The 18,982-nt window shown below is 36.4% G+C and overlaps 1 protein-coding gene across 1 annotated transcript; it reads left to right on the top strand.

Moving 5' to 3' along the window:
- Positions 1-545: 545 nt before the first annotated feature.
- On the top strand, positions 546-6,836 carry LOC149179502 (small ribosomal subunit protein eS1). The gene is made up of 7 exons (XM_089420685.1): positions 546-680; positions 781-828; positions 4,850-4,955; positions 5,642-5,779; positions 5,885-6,070; positions 6,181-6,381; positions 6,462-6,836. The coding sequence occupies exons 1-7, from the start codon at positions 670-672 to the stop codon at positions 6,555-6,557; spliced, it is 786 nt and encodes a 261-aa protein (XP_089276811.1). The 5' UTR covers positions 546-669; the 3' UTR covers positions 6,558-6,836.
- The last annotated feature ends 12,146 nt before the right edge of the window (positions 6,837-18,982 follow it).

Here is an 18,982-nt window from a genome sequence, read left to right as displayed (position 1 = left end):
AACCAAGAATCCATTGAACTTGGCATCGGCTATCAGCTATGACAACTGGCAATGACAGGCCCGTCGCCCTCCTCAGCACCCGCACCCTGCGCTCTTTTTCTTTTGGAAAAAGAAAAAAGAAATTTTTCCTTGAAAAAAAAACATATTAAACCAATGCCGGAAAACACCCCAATTGTCTAACATAGAATCAATGACTCAGGATCGCGCACGTGACATTTTAGGGATTTCTTTCTCAGAGGGAACACCTTACAACGTAATTATATTAATATCAATAATTAATTACATGACACTAATAGCCTATAAATTATTCTAATGAAATAACCATAACTATTTACACATCATAAAAATTTATAAATTTCCCATCAATTTTAATTGCAAACCTCAAAAATGAATTAAGCTTAGATTTTCAAACTAAACTTCCTCACTAACTCAACAATGAAATCCTATTTTGTTAAAAACCCAATGATATTACAATTGACTTAAACTTTGGCATGCAACAATTTCGAAAGATATTAATTATATTAATATCAATAACTAATTACATGACACTAATAACCTATATACCTATTGCTATCCTTCGTAAACCAAATCAGAAAGAAAATGTTAGGGTTCTGATATAGAAGGGTTTTTGAGGGTGCGGTTGTTCTCTGAGCTGCTTGTGCGAGAACAATGGCCGTCGGGTAAAATCTTAGTTCAATGGTTTCCTGTGCTTTTCTGTATTGCTTTTATTTCTGTCAATCCTGTGTTGCAGATGCTAATCGGGTTATTTGGCTAATGCAGGAAGAACAAACGCATATCCAAGGGAAAGAAGGGAGGCAAGAAAAAGGCGTAAGTAAAATTTCTCAAGCACAATAAATTCGTTTTTGTGGACTGATTGTTAGGTTCAATATGAGATTTCTTTCTGTTAACGACAATCTTGCCTCTTTCTGGTCGCTCTTTCGAGATGCGTCGCCGACAAAATATGATTTATAAAACAAGTTTACGGTTAAACTGGTTTTTTTTTACATTATCAGCCAGTAGAAATTCTGAAATTGCTGATGCCCCTTGTTGCTTCTGTCGATGGCTGGCCTTTTAGATTAGCTTCTCCTCGGCCTTCGTTTTGAAGAATTTTTAGATGCACGGATTTTAATTTCACAGCTAGCAGGTGGCTTAGTAAAACGTTTTCACTATCTGATGTGTTCGTGGAAATTAGCATTCATTAAGATACCATAGCTTATGGTTGCTCTGTTTAGATCTTATATTTATAGTATCTTCATTTGAATGAGGAACGGATGCTTCTCTCCCATTGATTTTATTTAATGATAAATACTGTTTAAGTTCTGAAAGTTTGTTTTATTTAGTGTTAAGAGAATCACATTCTAGCAAATAGGGTAGGAAGGCCTCAACTGAATGCTTTTTGATCCATCTCCTTATTTGAAGTGTTTATATTGTTATTTTGTTCATTAGTTACTGCATGAAGCCGTCAGATTGTTCGGAGTTGCTTGAAGTAGAAATTTTAGCTGAATTTTACCGCCATACTTACAGTGGATAGTCTATTGGACCTGATTGCGATAAATAGCAGTAAGTACAAACTAAAATTTACACAATACCGTGTTAAAAGAGGTCCGAGTTAGGTGCCAGTGTAATGGGAAAAATAGATAGATAGGGTTTTTGTTACTGGACTGTCCTCAAGGCTATGGGGGCATTATAGGGCAAAAAAGTGGGGACAAGTTGTATGACTTGTAAACTGGGCTCTAGAAAATAGTGAATGAACAGAGGAAGGCATGCATGTAACCGCGAACAGATTGGGGATGTCAATCAATAAACGACACAAGTCACTAATTTCTCAAAGCATTTCCTGAAGTTATTTAAGAACAGAAGCACATGTCTTAAACCTAAAGGAAAGACTGCTTTAGTGAGGTTTATGATGAATATTTTGGAAAGCTAGCTAATTTAACACAAACGTCTCTTGTTTACCTTTATACATGGATTTCTGTGTAGCTACCCTTATAAGCATAGCTTTAAAAAGTTAAAACTGGTCAGTCTGAATCAGTAATCGATTAAACCGGCCTGTCAAATAGGGCCAGGTCATGAACTGGTACAAAAATCTGGTTGGAGGGCCGGTTTGTATTGATTAGTTACAAAACTGGCCTAATCAATGCAAACTGGCCCTAACTGGCCATTTCCAACCGTAAGCATCCTGGTCATCAGAACCCCTAGTGGTGGGTTTTCAGGTGATTTTGGAGGAAACCTGTGGTTGTTTTCCTCCAAAAACAGTCTCCCTTGGCTATAAAACCAACCCTTCCCTTCCAAAATCACCTAAACCTAAACAAAAAACCTAACTCAACCCTACTATTTGAATTTTAACTCACACGGAGCAATATCTTCTTGCGAGATCCCACCACTTAATGGCCTAGAAGATTGGAGTTCTTAACACTCTAGCCACTTGTGCCTTAAGAATTTCGGATGTTAGTCACCTCGACGAGGAAAAATCTCATCTTTTGAGAGTTTTTAGAAAGAATGGTTATAGCAATTTTCAAGGTCTTAAGGCTTTTCAAAGAGCCAGTAAGGCTCCCAGGGTTAAAAAAGGTATGGATGATCCGGTTCACATGGTTAAACTTCCTTTTATCCAGGGAACCACAGACAAGATTGCTCACATCCTTAAAAAGCATAAAGTCGTGGCTACCTTTAACCCCCTTAATACCATCAGAAGCTCCCTTAGATCTGTTAAGGACCCTGTTAACCCTAAAGACATGAAAGGGGTTTATTCAATCCCTTGCTCTTGTGGGATTCCCTACATTGGGGAAACAGGTCGCTCCATTAATCTTTGTATTCAGGAACATGCTGCTGACCTCAAGCATAGGCGTTCCCATTCCTCAACTATTGCTGAGCATGCAGAGAAAACTTTGCATCATGTCTGCATTGAGAGTTCCCATTCCTCAACTATTGCTGAGCATGCAGAGAAAACTTTGCATCATGTCTGCATTGAGAACTCCCAGGTCATCACTAGGATTGATCACTTTCATCATAGGAAGTTACGTGAGGCCATTGAAATTGAAAAGCATCTGAGGAATCTCAATAGGGATGATGGCTGGACCTTAAGTAGGAGTTGGGTTCCTGCCCGTTCTTCTTAACTTCTATGTTTTTAATTCCTCATTGTGTTTGTTTTTATTTTCATTTTATTTTTCATATATATATATATATAACTTTTGTTGATTGATTATTATTAACACTATTATATATATATATTTTAAATTATTTTACTTATTTATTTATTTATTTATGTATTCATTTATTTATTTTACTATTTTTTTAAACAGTCATCTATGTTTAATATTAATAATTATTCTATTATTTTTATATTAGTATTTAATATCCTTCCCAACTAATTTATTTTTTAGGATTATTTTGACCTAACTAATCTATAATGTTCTTCTTATAACTAAAATTATTTATTTTACTCAACTAAATTTCTAATGGATACTTTTGGCACATGGGGCATCTCTGCTATTTATACCTAATTTCAGATCTGGTTTTTCATCCTTGTCCTGAGATGAACCACAATAGATGGTTCGAAAGGTTGACTCCGAAACAATGATGTGATTATTCCGAAAATTTTATTTGATAATTACTATTAACTGTTTTAGGATGTTTGAGAGTGGTTCCAACCTCATTGGATTTCATATGGTCAAAGTAGAATTTTAGATCCCACTCAAAATCCCGTAGATTTAACAGATTTCAGGATTTTGGGGATTGCAACATTTCCATTTGATTTTTTCATGTATGAGGGTATGCGATTGACATTTGATCAAGTGCATGAATCCCTTTATGTATTTTGATGTTGATGGTATTGATTGTTGAACTCCTCTGATGTTGGTGGCATTAATTGTTGAACTCTGCCATGGCCTTAACAAAAATATACCCTTCACTCAAAGCAAAATAATTGGTTAGGCATACTAGGCTTTTTCTACCATTTTGTAAGTTTGAGGAGATGAACCTTTCACTCAAACCAAAATCTCTAGTTAGGCATGCTATGCTTTTTCATTTCTACCATATTAAAAGGTTGAGGAATCCAAGTCTGAAGACTTTGAGCTAGATGATGTTTATGTAGCTCTTGTTGATGATCCCATTTCTAGTAGTGGTGAATCAGTGATGAGTGTTAATGTTGATAAATGATTTTTAGTAATCCAGTGGCCCAATAAATTGTAGCATTGTTTTTGGATTCTAGAGGCCGCTTAGAGCCTCGTTGATTATGTGCCTCGTTGATTATGTGTTTTGTTGTTGATATGCATTGCACTCTATGCCATTTTGATACATGTACCCTTATATGGTATATACTATATAGATGAGCAAACTTTGCATATTTTGTCTCTAATGGTTTGGAATCATGGTTTGAGATATTAAAATATTTTTTCATTAAAAGTTGATTATTTTATGTTTTTTTTTTTTTTTTTTCTCCAATCCGGTTCATTGAATGCGGGTTGATCCAAATTGATCTGATTCGGGTTCAAACCCTGATTAGATAGGTGGCTGGTTCAAAACCTGGTTCTGGTTTTTAAAACTATGCTTATATTGAGTTATAGGTTGTCTGAAGATGGACCTTAGTGTTTACAACACAATGATTCTTTGAAGGCTAATGCATATACCCACGTACGAGAGTAATTTGAGATTTCACCGTTCGTCTTTTGGTTGAAATTGGAGCATTATAATTTTCGAGATTTTCTGTCAAGTGTTAGAATGATTGGACTATTCAACTCGTTGGTTCAGATTTGCATATGTTAATTTGTTTCGATCAACAATTTCAATATATTGAAATAGTTTTTCCGTTAAGACATAACGTATAACGTATATCCATTTTTATGTGGTGCAGTGTAGACCCCTTCTCAAAGAAAGATTGGTATGATGTGAAAGCTCCTTCTACTTTTAATACAAGGACAGTTGGAAAGACCCTTGTTACACGTACTCAGGGTACGAAGGTATGGTAATCCCAATCTTTATTTTTAAAACTTTATTTTCAAGATACTTGTTTTTTCACTCAAGGACAAAGGGACATTGATAATGAATTATTCTCGAGATAGTAGAATGTTTGAATTTCAAATAATGACAGCGTTGTTCGATATCACTTCATTTCATTGAAATGCTTTTTCCCCTGGGCACTCTTGATTTTGTTAATGAACTGGCACACATCCTGATTAGCTTTTAAAAGTGTTGGATGGATTATCAATGCCCATGATCATGTTAAATGAAAAACTTGGGCCATCAAGAAAAAATTGCAGTGGTAGGAAGCATATGGCAAAGACAAATTCTAATTCTGATGTTTATTGGATATTATTGTAATTATATTTGTGTCTAGACAGTTTGCTGATATCTGGGGTTAGTGGGAGTGTAAGCTTTGAACGATGCTTTTCATGGTTATACATAGTATTATACATAATATTGTTTTATCTGTAATCTTGTACATCTGCAAACTACAAAAATCCCCATATTTCTGGATTCTAAAATTTGCAATGAATAAAATGAGGGTGATGTGTCTGAAAATTGTTATCACTGAGTTTAGAGGAAAAGGTGCATTTGGGATTTTTTCTCCAATCAAGCACCATGGTAGCTTACTTGCGTTCTTCTCTGCTTCCTTTTTTAACATTATTGTTTCTTTTTTACATAGATTGCATCTGAAGGGCTTAAGCATCGTGTGTTTGAGGTTTCACTAGCTGATCTTCAGAATGATGAAGATCAGGCTTACAGAAAGATCAAGCTTCGTGCAGAGGATGTTCAAGGAAGGAATGTCCTCACTAACTTCTGGGTAAGACGTTCATGTTTACAGTTCTATTTTTTGTGTTCTGTAAATTACCGCTAAGTAAATAAAGAATAGAATAGTCTAACATGAGTTTTATTTACCCATTTGCAGGGAATGGATTTCACCACTGATAAGCTTAGATCCTTGGTCCGCAAGTGGCAGACTTTGATTGAAGCTCATGTGGATGTTAAGACAACAGATAACTATGGTTTGCGTATGTTCTGCATTGGATTCACAAAGAGGAGGCCCAATCAAGTCAAGCGAACATGCTATGCCCAAACGAGTCAAATAAGACAGGTTATATAGAACAGTTGAATGCTATTGAATATATACATTGTTGTTAGTTAACATATTCTGCATTTGTTTTCAATTTCAGAATGAAATGATTTGTTTACTTCTGTTGTCAGATTCGTAGGAAAATGAGAGAGATCATGGTACGTGAAGCTGTTTCATGTGATCTGAAAGAGCTAGTGGCAAAATTTATTCCCGAGGTGATTGGAAAGGAGATTGAAAAAGCTACTTCCTCAATTTATCCTCTTCAAAATGTATTCATCAGAAAAGTTAAAATTTTGAAGGCTCCAAAATTTGACCTTGGAAAGCTTATGGAGGTAATCTTCTTCCCTTGTCCTCTTTTATTATGTTTTTTATTGTTTTGTACTTAATTTTTTTTTTTTAATTAAACGTGTAGGTACATGGAGATTATTCCGAGGATGTTGGAGTCAAGGTTGATAGGCCAGCTGATGAGGTGCCTGCTGAAGTAGAGACTGAACTTGTTGGTGCTTAGGTAGTTGTTAGCTGCAAGAAGTTGATTTAGAGGAATAGATATTATTATTGAATATGGGCTTGATAAATTTGAGTTTCTGCAGCTCAATTATACTTTGGTTGACCAGTTCTTGGGTTCAAAAGTTTTCAGTTTTACATTATTGCTACCATATAATTATTGAGGCCAAATATTTGTCTCAATATTTTGTTACGGGACATGAACCATGCTGTTCTTTGCTACGAGCAGCAGATGCTGAGAGTTGGATCCTTGTCTAAATTGGTGTTTGCCTTCTTGTTTTAATTTTGTTCTTTGGATTTTCAAATTCTGTATATGCTGATGGAACCTGTTTTTTTTGCATCTAGTGCTAGTTTGTCAACTTATGTATCAGTTTCCCTTGTTCCTGACCTTTTAAATGGAGATGGTTAAGAATAAGTTGTTGTTGGTTAATTATTTGATACCCTGTTTATTTTGCGGGGGTGGGGGGTGGGGGCAGGGGGAGGGGGTTCTAATTATTTGATACCCTGGGGGGAAGGGGTCATTTTCAGCACTAAATAAATTTGTAGAGGTATTCTGTACAAGTACAATTAGAATTGAGTAATTACAAAGGTAATTTTTACAATTACAATCAAATTTAGGAGTGACTAGATCAAGGAAAAGCTGTATTTTGCTTTTCATGTACACAAATAAAAAGTTTGTTGTTATTATAGTTACATGGAAGCATACCTCCTCGTGAGACGTTTTGACTTGACATGCACAATAAACTTTTATGAACTTTATGCATGGGGAGTGTTCTTAAATGGGTTTTGGCCCTTTTATACTTTTGCCATGTATCCTTTTTTTTCTCTGGTTCATCATGGGAGTTACCTAAAACTGACTTGCTGCAAGGTCTGGTTTGAAGTTTATAGTCATTCACTTTGAATGTGGGAATTCCAGTAGTTTTCCATAAGCTTCCTCCTAGTGTTTCCAGTTTATTTTGTTGCTCTTACGAATGAATCAGATTTAAATGCACTTTTGAATTAAGGAAGGGCACAGGAATTCCATGTGATGAATGAGTGTGTATACAAAAGCCTCTCTTTTCAGGTTTGTGCATGCATGAACTACATTTACGATATTCTAATTGTGCATTGTTTTTGTAGTGTACTTACGGACCTCGATAAACTTGTGATTGATGAAAATGTATATTACAGTGATGCAACTTCAAACCGAGGAAGGAAAGATGTGTTAGAGATTCCTACTGATGCATCCATTGTAAATCAACCCGGAATTTTATTGTGATTAGATGGGCAAAAGTTTTAGAAAATCCAGCCTCGTTTCACTTTGTTCATCAAGCACACTCGAATCTTTGCTGCAGTCCATCTAATATTCATTAGTTTTTGAATGTTTCTCATGTAATGGGGATGCACATCATTAAAATTACTTTGAAGGCTTTGTTTAACTTTATGCATAACTTTATGATTGATTTTGTTTGCCAAATTTTAGACCTTCGTTTTGCATATATAAATATTTGATAGATTTTGCTTCTTGATTCTAAAACTACTACCAAATAAAAAAGGGCTGCTCTGCTCTTAATCAGATGAAAAAGCTTTTTGGAGCTCGAAGTCTTCCCATGATTATATGGATTGCTCCCTATGCTTGAAATCTAATTGATTTTGTTCGCTAAATTTTAGACCTTCGTTTTGCATACATAAATATTTGATAGATTTTGCTTCTTAATTCTAAACTAATACCAAATAAAAAAGGGCCGCTCTGCTCTTAATCAGATGAAAAAGCTTTTTGGAGCTCGAAGTCTTCCCATGATTATATGGATTCTCCCTTGGCTTGAAATCTATAAGCAATGTCTGACTTCTCTTCTAAAGATGACTAGGCCTTCTTCAAAGCAATATCTGAATTGCCCATCAAAGATGAATACTCTTTCCCCTTTATTTATTCGAGATCGGAGTGTGGTCTATGTAGTGAAGGTTCCTGTTTTTTGTGTAAAGGGTGCTAGGACGGGCATTATTTTTGATATCCAGGTGTGGAGGGGCATGGTGTGTCACATGCTTGGAACATACAAGGTAAGCCTTGTCAGGGTGGTGTCGTGCTAAAGTGTGGGACAGGTCTTGACTGAATCTACGTTTGGATGGGAGATAGGTTCTTGTCTTGGGATTGCATCTCATTGCTATTTATGAGTTGGGGAAGCAAATGGGATACGTCTTGACTGACTCTACGTTTGGATGGGAGATAGGTTCTTGTGTTGGTATTGCATCTCATTGCTATTTATGAGTTGGGGAAGCAAATAAGTTATTTGGAATTTGTCAAATTTCTTGTCCCTGCTAGTGAATTTGGAGACCAGTAAAATAACATTTGGTACAAATATGAAGTAACAATCACATACACGGATAACGCAATGTCCATATCTTGTGAGGTGGTGGTTGTGCTCAAATGTGGAGTGGGTTTCCCTGACTCTACACCTAGGATAGGAGACAGATTCTTATCTTGGGGATGCTTCCCATCGTTATTTATTATTTAGGAATTGGGTAAAGAAATAATGTCATTGGACTTCATCAAATTTAGTTCCGTCGTTCCTCATAGTGTCGGTACAATTTGAAGCAACGTCCGAGTGATGCTTGAATCGTCTTGCCAGTGTTTAATATGCCAGTGAAATATTGTTTCTGGGAGAGGCTAGTTCATCCTCGTTTGCCTCCATATAACCCCATTTGCCTTCATATAACCTTAACTCTGATTAAAATGACAACAATTAAAAGATTGTAAATGCAATTTTTACCCCTCAAGCAATTGTGTAATTATAGGCAGTTTTTGTAATGGTGTCTTTGTATTTTTTTTTCTATCCCTTGGAAAAATCTGGGAAGATCAACCCCGAAGGAAATCTTTTAAAGCCCATCGACCAGACTAGTAGGGCCTAACCCTAAGGGTGTCAAGGAGAATTGACCCTGTGATCTCCCATTTGGCGAGGTACTTAACGGTGCCTTGACTAGTTCAGCAAACCCTTGGGGCTTAATGGTGTCTTTGTATTAAAACAATGCCCGAGTGGCATATTGTAATTGGAGTCATTGTTGACCTTGAATAATAAGCATTCTAATCCCTTGCCCTGTGGAGGTTTCCTTGACATATTGTCAAGGTTTTTCCCACATAAAATCTTGTGTCTATCTCACAGAAAATCTGTGTTTATCTGTGTGAATTTAGTTTCTATTTTGTGTGATTTTTTCTTTCTTATAAAATTGTTTATGGATTCAAAATTCCAAAAAGTGGTATCAAAGCTAAGTTGTGAGGTCCGTGAGGGAAAGAAGTTTGGCAAATTAGTTTGTCACGCAAATAAAAAGAAGAGGCTGTCGTAAAATGCACGGGCCAACAGTTGCCTTAAAGATCAGATTTAACGATTACATGGAGAAAACAAGCCTCGGGGCTGAGATTACATGGAGGAAACAAGCTATCAGGGAGTTTTTATTTAAAACCCTGGGTGGAGAGACTTGCAAAGTTGCACTTAAATCCTAATCAATTTTTTTTTTGGTTCGTTTTTTAAAATCCTAGCAGAGTTTCAGTTTTAATGTGATATCTCTTAATAATTTATATAGGAAGAGAAATTGGTTTTTAGTAGGGTTTTGCTTGAAGAGCAAAAAAACCATAGGAAGTTTTTGTTGGAAGAAGAAATGAACAACAAATTTAGTTTAAAAATATAAATTCTGTGCAACTATAAGATTCGAAATCAATAATTTTTCATGGTATTTGCTTTTGAAGGATTTTGTGATCGAATTTCCTTTTGAGAAAGGAAGTAGGGTTTTCTGTTTCAAGAACAGTAAACTCTTTCAAGAATTAAAAAATATTTTTTTTCTTGAAAATTATAATTTTAAAACCCTAGTCCGAGGAAAATTTTGAAAATCAAGTTTCAAAATGTGGCAGCAAAAAATTAAAAGAAGCAAAACCCTAGTTGAAGGATCTTTTTTGGAACCTTGAAAGAACCCACTCAATTTTTTTAAAAAATTGAAGGAAAATATAAAAGAGCTCGTGCAAGAGGAAAATTGGCAAAAATCACTAATGCCAAGTTTGAGGTGGAGAAATTCACTGCGAAAAATAATTTTTCATTGTTGAAATTAAAGGTATGGTATTTGTTCTTGCCACAAGGGTTGCATAAAGTATTTGATGGGTTAAGAAAGAGACTTGTTGGCATGACATATTTGGAATGGGATGATTGGGATGCTCGAGCACTCAGTGCCATCAAGTTGTGTTTGGCGGGGGTTCTCTTCAACATTGTTGAAGAAACCTCAACAACACGATTGTGAGGTAAATTGGAAACTTTGTATATGACCAAGTCTTTAACCAACACAATTTACTTGAAGAGGTAAATGTATAGCCTTCAAATGAAGGACACTAAAATCGAAGATCATCTAAAAAATAATACCCTTATTTGCTAGTTGGCTGATGTGGAGGTCAAATTTGAAGAAGAGGATAAAGCCATTATTTTGTTATGCTCTTTGACGGAAACTTGGGACCATTAATTGGATCTCTAGAATTTGATTATGTTGTGGGAGCTCTATTATTTGAAGTACGGAGGAAGTTATGGTAATGAGAGGCTAGTGTAGGGAGAGAGGTGAAAAATCAAGTTCTTATAGATCAAAGTCAAGAGGTAAGAAGTGTAAAGCCAAATGTTGGTTCTACAACAAAACATGGCATCTCAAGCACTATTGGAAAAAAGTGGTTCAGTGAAAACTCAAAGAAGGAAGCAAATCAAGTAGAGTCAAGTATGATTTATGAGGTTTTGTCTGCTGAATCAGGTATGAAAAATAGTGTTTTGTCTAATTGGAATGTTTTTCAACATTTTGAAAATTAGTTGTTAGTTTTTGACGCATCTCATCATGAGTCCGCACAGAAATTGGTTTACTTCATATCAAGCTGCGAATTACAGTTCTATGTTTATGGGTAATAATGTAATTTGTCTAACTGTTGGGGTGGGAAATGTCAAAATTAAAATGTATGATGATACGATTAGAACATTCATTGATGTTAGACATGTACTTGAGTTGAAGAAGAATTCGATTTCTTTGGGAGTATTGGACTCATAAGGTTACAAATTTACAAGTCAAGGTGTAGGGTTGAGAGTTTCAAAGGGCGCTTTGGTTGTTATGAAGGCAGAGAAGATCATAAACCTTTATAGACTTACAGACAATGCTCAAGTTAATGAGGCAGTCCCTGTATAGGTATGAGAAGATACTTTCCTATGACATCAACGATTGACTCACATGAGCGAGAAGGGCCTCAGGTATAAAGGAATCACAAACCACTTCCTAATTTGAAATCATTGAGTTTTGGATTTTTGCAAACATTATGTACATGGAAAACCAATGTAGACAAAAATTTAAAGTCGATAGTCATAATAGTAAAGGAAGTTTTGGATTATATTCATTCCGATATCTAGGGACAATCTCTTATAGTTTCTTATAGATGTGCATCATATTTTGTAACATTTATTGATGAGCACGCCAAAAAAGTTTGGGTTTATATGTTAAAAAAGAAAGTTTGATGTATTTAATGCTTTTAAACAAAGTAAATCTATGGTGGAAAAGAAAATAGACAATACAATTAAATATTTAAGAACTGACAATGGTGGTGAATTTACTTCTTTAGAATTTGAACATTATTGCAAGAATGAAGGGATTGTTAGACTCCTCAGCGAAATGGTGTTGTTGAATGTATGAACAAAATTCTGATGGAAAGAGCGAGAAGCATGATCAACAATGCTAATTTGTAGGAGCTATGGGTAGAAGCAATATCTACTGCTTGTTATTTGGTAAACAGATCACCTTCAGTGGTTATTAATTGTAAAATTCCTGAAGAAGTTTGATTGGGTCAGTGTTGTGATTATTCATACTTAAATTTTTTTGGTTGTAATGCCAATTCTCTAATTCTAAAGAATCAACGTTCTAAGTTAGACCCAAAAGCAAAATGTTATGTCTTTGTTGGGTATGACGATGTTGTGAAAGGATATAGGTTGTGGGATACTTCTCTGCATAAGATATTCATTAGTAAAGATGTAGCGTTTGATGAATCTTCTCTTCTAAAAGCTGATGTTGAAAAAGTTGAACAAGTACATGTATCACCAAATCAACAAATTCAGTTGGAGACTCAACCTTTTTTGGAAAGCTGGAAGAAACAAGAAACTTTTGAAGAAAAAGGTGAAGAAGATATAAAGGGAAGAGTAGAAATTCAACAAGAAGTCACTCTTAGAAGGTCTAGATGAGAAAGGAGCACCCAAGAGGTATGAAGATTTTGCTTCATTTGTCGCTTTGATCATTGAGGATGGGGAACCTTCTTGTTATCAAGAAGCAATGGATGAAGCAGATAGTGAAAAATGGAAGAAGGCTATGGACGAGGAAATGGAATCCTTAGCCAAGAACAAAACTTGGGATATTGTAAAACTTTCGAAATGGAGAAGTGTTGTCAGATAGAAATGGGTCTTCAAATTAAAGAGAAATGTTGACGGAAATATTGAAAGATACAAGCGAACATTGGTAGCAAATGGGCATTCTCAAATAGAAGATATTGACTTTCATGAGATTTTTTTTGCTAATTGTAAAACTTGTTTCTATTCGTATAATGTTAGCACTAACTGCGTTACTTGGCCTTGAGTTAGAATAGTTAAATGTGAAAAGAACTTTTCTTCATGGAGATTTGGATGAGGAGATCTATATAGAACAGCTAGAAGGTTTTGTACAAGGTTGCAACAAGTGATTAATTTGCAAGCTCAAGAAATCATTGTATAGTCTGAGAGAATCGACCAAACTATGGTACAAGAAATTTGACTCTTTCATGGTGAGCGAAAACTTTTCTAGAAGTGAATATGATCATTGTGTGTATTTCGAAAGTTTCAATGGTATATTCATTATCTTGGTTTTGTATGTTGATGATATTCTATTGCAAGCAAATGCATGGAAGAGATCAACATGTTAAAGACTTAGCTTTCTAAGACATTTGATATGAAGGATCTTGGTGTTGCAAAACAGATCTTGGGTGTGGAGATACACAACCACAAGAAAAATGGAAAGCTTTGGTTATCACTGCAGAAGTATGTGGAGAAAATACTCGCAATGTTTGGTATGAACAATGTGAAACATGTTAATGTTCCTTTAGCTTCCCATTTTAAGATTGATTCGAGTTTGAGTCTTAGAACTGATGAAGAAAATGAGTATATGTCTCGTGTATCGTATGCAAATACAGTAGACAACATAATGTATGCGATGGTATCTATAAGACTTGACATTTCACATGCAGTTGGAGTTGCCAATAGGTTCATGGCAAATCTAGGGAAAGAACATTGACGAGCAGTGAAATGGGTGCTTCAGTGTTTGAGAGGCACAAGTGACCACTGTATCATCTTTAATGGTTGTGGTGATTCAGTTTGTAGATATGTTGATTTAGATCATGCGCGTGACTTGGACAAGAGGAGATCTACTATAGGATATGTCTTTACTCTTGTAGGTGAAGTGATTAGTTGGATCTAAAAGCTTCAGGGAACAATTGCTTTATCGACTACTAAGGAAGAATATATCGCTGCTTCACATGCCTGCAAAGAGGCAATCTGGTTGAAAGGTCTACTAGTTTGAGCTTGAAAGGATGCATGTGAAAGTAAATGTATTCTATGACAGTCAGAGTGTTATCCATTTGGCTAATAATTCAACTTATTACAATGAGACTAAACATATTGATGTAAAATACCATTTTGTAACACAGGTCATTGATGATGCGAAAATAGCTCTCAAAAAGGTCCACTCCTAGGAGAATTGTGTAGACATGTTTACGAAAACAATTTTGGTAGAGAAGCTGCGGTGGTGTTTGACTTCTCTTGGCGTGCAGAAAAGACGATAAATGGGCATGGGCAAAGGATTGAGAAAAATTGTTGTCAAGGTGTAGATTGTTAAAATGACAATAATTAAAAGATTGTAAATGTATTTTTTATCATTCAAATAGTTGCATAACTATATGCAATTTTTGTAACGGTGCATTTGTATTAAAATGTTGTTGCCCAAGAGGCATTTTAACTAGAGAGTCATTGTTGACTTTCAATAATAAGCATTCCAATCTCTTGCCCCTGGGAATTTTACCACGTAAAATCCATGTCTATTTATATGAATTTAGTTTTTACTTTTTGTGAATTTTTCTTTCTTGTAAAATTGTTTACGGGCTCTAAATACCAATAACTCTCCAACGAGAGTGGCATCATGAGGGACATATGACCAGAACTTCTCGATCAAATCTAAGCTCTATACTTACACCTAGGTGTATTATTTGTCAAAGACTGATGTTAGTATGTTGTATTATTTGTCAAATATTTTTAAACATGGTTCCTTTTGGGACCTGTACTCATTCTCCCATACATTTCCTATTTCCTCTCCTTTGATGGTATTGATATACATGAAGGGCATATCGAGGCATACACATCACTTGCCTCTTTCCATCATTTGTTCAAAATGCTTCATGACAAGGTAACTGAGTAGGGGTATCATTATTATTATTATTATTTTCATCAGATGAAAAAAGCATTATATTCATTCATAAAAGTATTGACATTACATTTCTTTAGAAACAATCGCTGCATAGATCTAATATAATGAGATCAGTCTATTAGCAATGCAATAAATACTAAGCAGTGCATATGATTTTCTACAAATGGCCGTTTCAAAAATTACTTATATGGCTCATTTGATACAGACCTGTATCATTCTATAGAGATTCAAAAAAAGAAAGTTATTAAGTGCATCTTGAATTCAACCAAAACATTATCCGGGAATTGGATACACCCCAGCATCATGCCAGTTTTCCTGCATTTTAATGTTCACATGAAAACCATCTAGCTCCTCCCACACTCCAAGCTTTGATAATCTATCCGCCTTCGAATTTAGATTCCTGCATATGTGCTGAATGGAGGGTTGATTAAGGGAGCTCCATATCAGCTTAATCTGTTTTAGCCAGCGCTGTAATGAGGATTTGTGGATATTGGCATGTGCTCCCACATAGTCAGTAACAAATTTGGTGAACAACAGTAGCCCCCACAGTGCCATAACCTTTGCCTTTGTGTTGGTTCCAAATCTAGCCCCCCAGTGTACATGGTATAACAACTCTAGATGGATATATAAGGTGAAACCGCATCCACATTTTCTGTCTTGAGTAGCTCCATCGAAATAGCCCGTCGGATATTCAATCTCCAGAATTTTTTGTGATCAGGAAGGCTTTTGTTTTGTAACATTATGTAAGACAACGCCAATCTTGTTTAGAATTTTCATCAGCACATCCGTCCCCAGTTCTCTGTGGCTATTGAAAATAAAGTTGTTTCGCCACTTCCATATTTCCCATATGAATATAGCAGGGATGAGGCGTTGCAGGCCATTTTGGTTGCTCCACCATGTCAACCAGTTTTCCATATCTCCAAAGTTCGGTACCAAGAAAACAATTTTGTTTTCCAAGTGTTGCTAGAGTATGGAGACCTCTGAGCATGTTATACAGAGGTGTAAATTGTCTTCAACAACGTTCCCACATAAAACACAATAACTAGGGCCAGACCAATTCCTCTTTTGAAGATTCTCCCAAGTCAAGTTTTTGTTCTTCCATACAAGCTAGAGAAAAATGGAGATTTTTATGGGGAGGTGCGGGCTCCAAAATTTTGCAAACCAACCATCCCCTGAGCGGTTTGTTTGCAAACAACAGAGTTTGTAGTAAGTATCTGCGACCTCAATATTATCTTCAGTCATATTACCATTCCAGGTAATCGAGTCACATACCGCTTCACGGTATATACCAGCCAGTCTCATTTGAATGCGGATGTTCTCCCAATCAGCCGCGACAGTACCCATTAGATTTAATTCAGATGCTTTTTTCCAAACTAGGCAATCATTTTCCCAGGCAGCAATGATTTGGTGCCAGAAGAAGATCCCATTACGATTTAGGCTTTGAATGTCATAGTTCGGGAAAGGGTCCATGTCCATCAAACCCCAAATGTGGTCACGACCAATAATAATATGATGCCTAGTGCCAAGTTTCCAAGCAAGCATTTCGAGAAATGTTTTCCCAATCTTGGTGAAACTACGCCATATCGCAGAGCCAGCTGATTGTCCGATGTGGCCCAATCACATCGAGACTTTGAAATCAATATTATTCAAGTATTTTTGGTTAATGACTTGACTCCAAATGCCTATGCCAAATATCCCACGCCATATGAATTTTAGGAGGTGATGAAAATGGATCTTGGGGTAAGCCAAAATCCCTTTTCATGTAAAAATCTCGAACCTGGGCCTGTGGGTTATGGACCCACTAAGCCTTATCGGAAGTGTTTTAAACTTAAAACCTTTTAACTTATTGACGTGGATCTTCATTAAAATCGTGCCATCCATACATAGGAGTCTACATAACCATTTCAAATACACGATATACGTGCCAAGTATTAAGACCCCACACTCAACCATAATACAATACACAACAATATGTGGATTTAAAATATATGCCATCGCCTTTGACTAACTGTTCCGTTGGTCACTTCTTAACGCTGTTCAACGACTGCTGACTCGATGTGCCATTCACAAACTTTATAATGAACACAACTTCTGTCTTTATAATTAAACACAGCTCTAGTTTATTCCTTGATCAGCGTAAGGTCCAATTCAACAACGCTTTTATCACTAGTTTGACATCGAATTTTACAATTCGATATCCATCTCTTCCCCGCGTTGCATGCTGCAATCCGCAATCGATCTTCCCTTCATCGACGTTGGACGTTTACCAGCTCCACGCATCCACATCGCCTCTTCACTGACACTCAACACCATTCAACAATCTCTAGCACCTCATACGATGGTATTCATAAGACGCAGTCGGTCTCTATACAATACGCTATTACAATTTCCCTAGGCTATCCATATAAACTTCGCCTTCACAGAACAATCACATATAACAGTTAAACAATATATAGATCTCCATCGACCCTGAAATGATCGATGTCGATTGGCAAGCTCACGACACAAAATTAACCCAATTATAAAACACACATAAACTTACGCAACATACACTAAACCCAGGTTTCATATATTACACAAAACGGTTACAGGCTAAGGCGTTTCAGCCTTAGAAACAAGCTCAAATTCGATTACATCTTGCTCACTTACAATTTCCTCCCAAATCAGATATATATCACACCCTATCAAATTACATTTATATAAGACGCATTAGATAGGAAGGATTGATCAGATCTTCTCCTTATTTTTCTCCAATGAAAGCTCTCCAAAAAAGCGTGCATCGCTGTTAACAATAGGAAGTCTATCGAGACATATCCGCTTTAAATCCACTTTAAATCTGTTTTTCTGCTTTAAAACAGACTTTCCTCTGTTTTTCTCCCGTGGCCCATGTTCGCTTGCTTTGGATTCCTCCCTTTGTACAAGGGTGCTGGATGCTCTTGCATCAGACTCTTGAGGCACAAAAATTTATGACCTCCTAGTCATATGCTTCTTCCTGTCCTTAGCAATTCTACCCACTGTTTCAATCCTTCAGTGGAATTGCCTTCATGGTCTTCTGTGAGCTGCAACCAAACCTCTGCAGTAACAGTCTTCCTCTGCTACACGATACCTCACCAAGCTTCCTCCTGAGCTTAGTCTTTTGGCATCCTTCATGTTCTCTCCTCTGGAACCATATGAGCATTCCATGCTCTAGGTTTGCTGCGATCTTCTCACCTTCTGCTGTTGATCTCTGTGCGACAGTAAGACCACAAACTCTCCAGCTTAACCAACTGTACCTCCTTCCGCAGAATCTTCTTCTACTCTGATACCAAAATGATGAAAATGGATCTTGGGGTAAGCCAAAATCCCTTTTCATGTAAAAATCTCGAACCTGGGCCTGTGGGTTATGGCCCACTAAGCCTTATCGGAAGCGTTTTAAACTTAAAACCTTTTAACTTATTGACGTGGATCTTCATTAAAATCGTGCCATCCATACATAGGAGTCTACATAACCATTTCAAATACACGATATACGTGCTAAGTATTAAGACCCCACGCTCAACCATAATACAATACACAACAATATGTGGATTTAAAATATATGCCACCGCCTTTGACTAACTGTTCCGCTGGTCACTTCTTAACGCTGTTCAACGACTGCTGACTCGATGGGCCAATCACAAACTTTATAATGAACACAGCTTCCGTCTTTATAATTAAACGCAGCTCCAGTTTATTCCTTGATCAGCGTAAGGTCCAATTCAACAACGCTTTTATCACCAGTTTGACATCGAATTTTACAATTCGATATCCATCTCTTCCCTGCGCTGCATGCTGCAATCTGCAATCGATCTTCCCTTCATCGACATTGGACGTTTACCAGCTCCACGCATCCACATCGCCTCTTCACTGACACTCAACGCCATTCAACAATCTCTACCACTCCATACGATGGTATTCATAAGACGCAGTCGG

The sequence above is a fragment of the Pinus tabuliformis genome, chromosome 4_1 (assembly GCF_031772625.1).
Source record: "Pinus tabuliformis cultivar Carrire ecotype Pingquan chromosome 4_1, CPIR1, whole genome shotgun sequence".
Lineage (NCBI taxonomy): Eukaryota > Viridiplantae > Streptophyta > Pinopsida > Pinales > Pinaceae > Pinus > Pinus tabuliformis.
Note: the sequence above shows the minus strand (reverse complement) of the source record. Positions and strands in the feature narration are given on the sequence as shown.

Bases quoted from the DNA above. Each gene is read 5' to 3' on its own strand.
- LOC149179502 (XM_089420685.1), top strand. The intron at 829-4,849 runs GTAAGTAAAATT...TATGTGGTGCAG, and splicing joins AAGGGAGGCAAGAAAAAGGC to TGTAGACCCCTTCTCAAAGA. The intron at 4,956-5,641 runs GTATGGTAATCC...TTTTTTACATAG, and splicing joins CACGTACTCAGGGTACGAAG to ATTGCATCTGAAGGGCTTAA.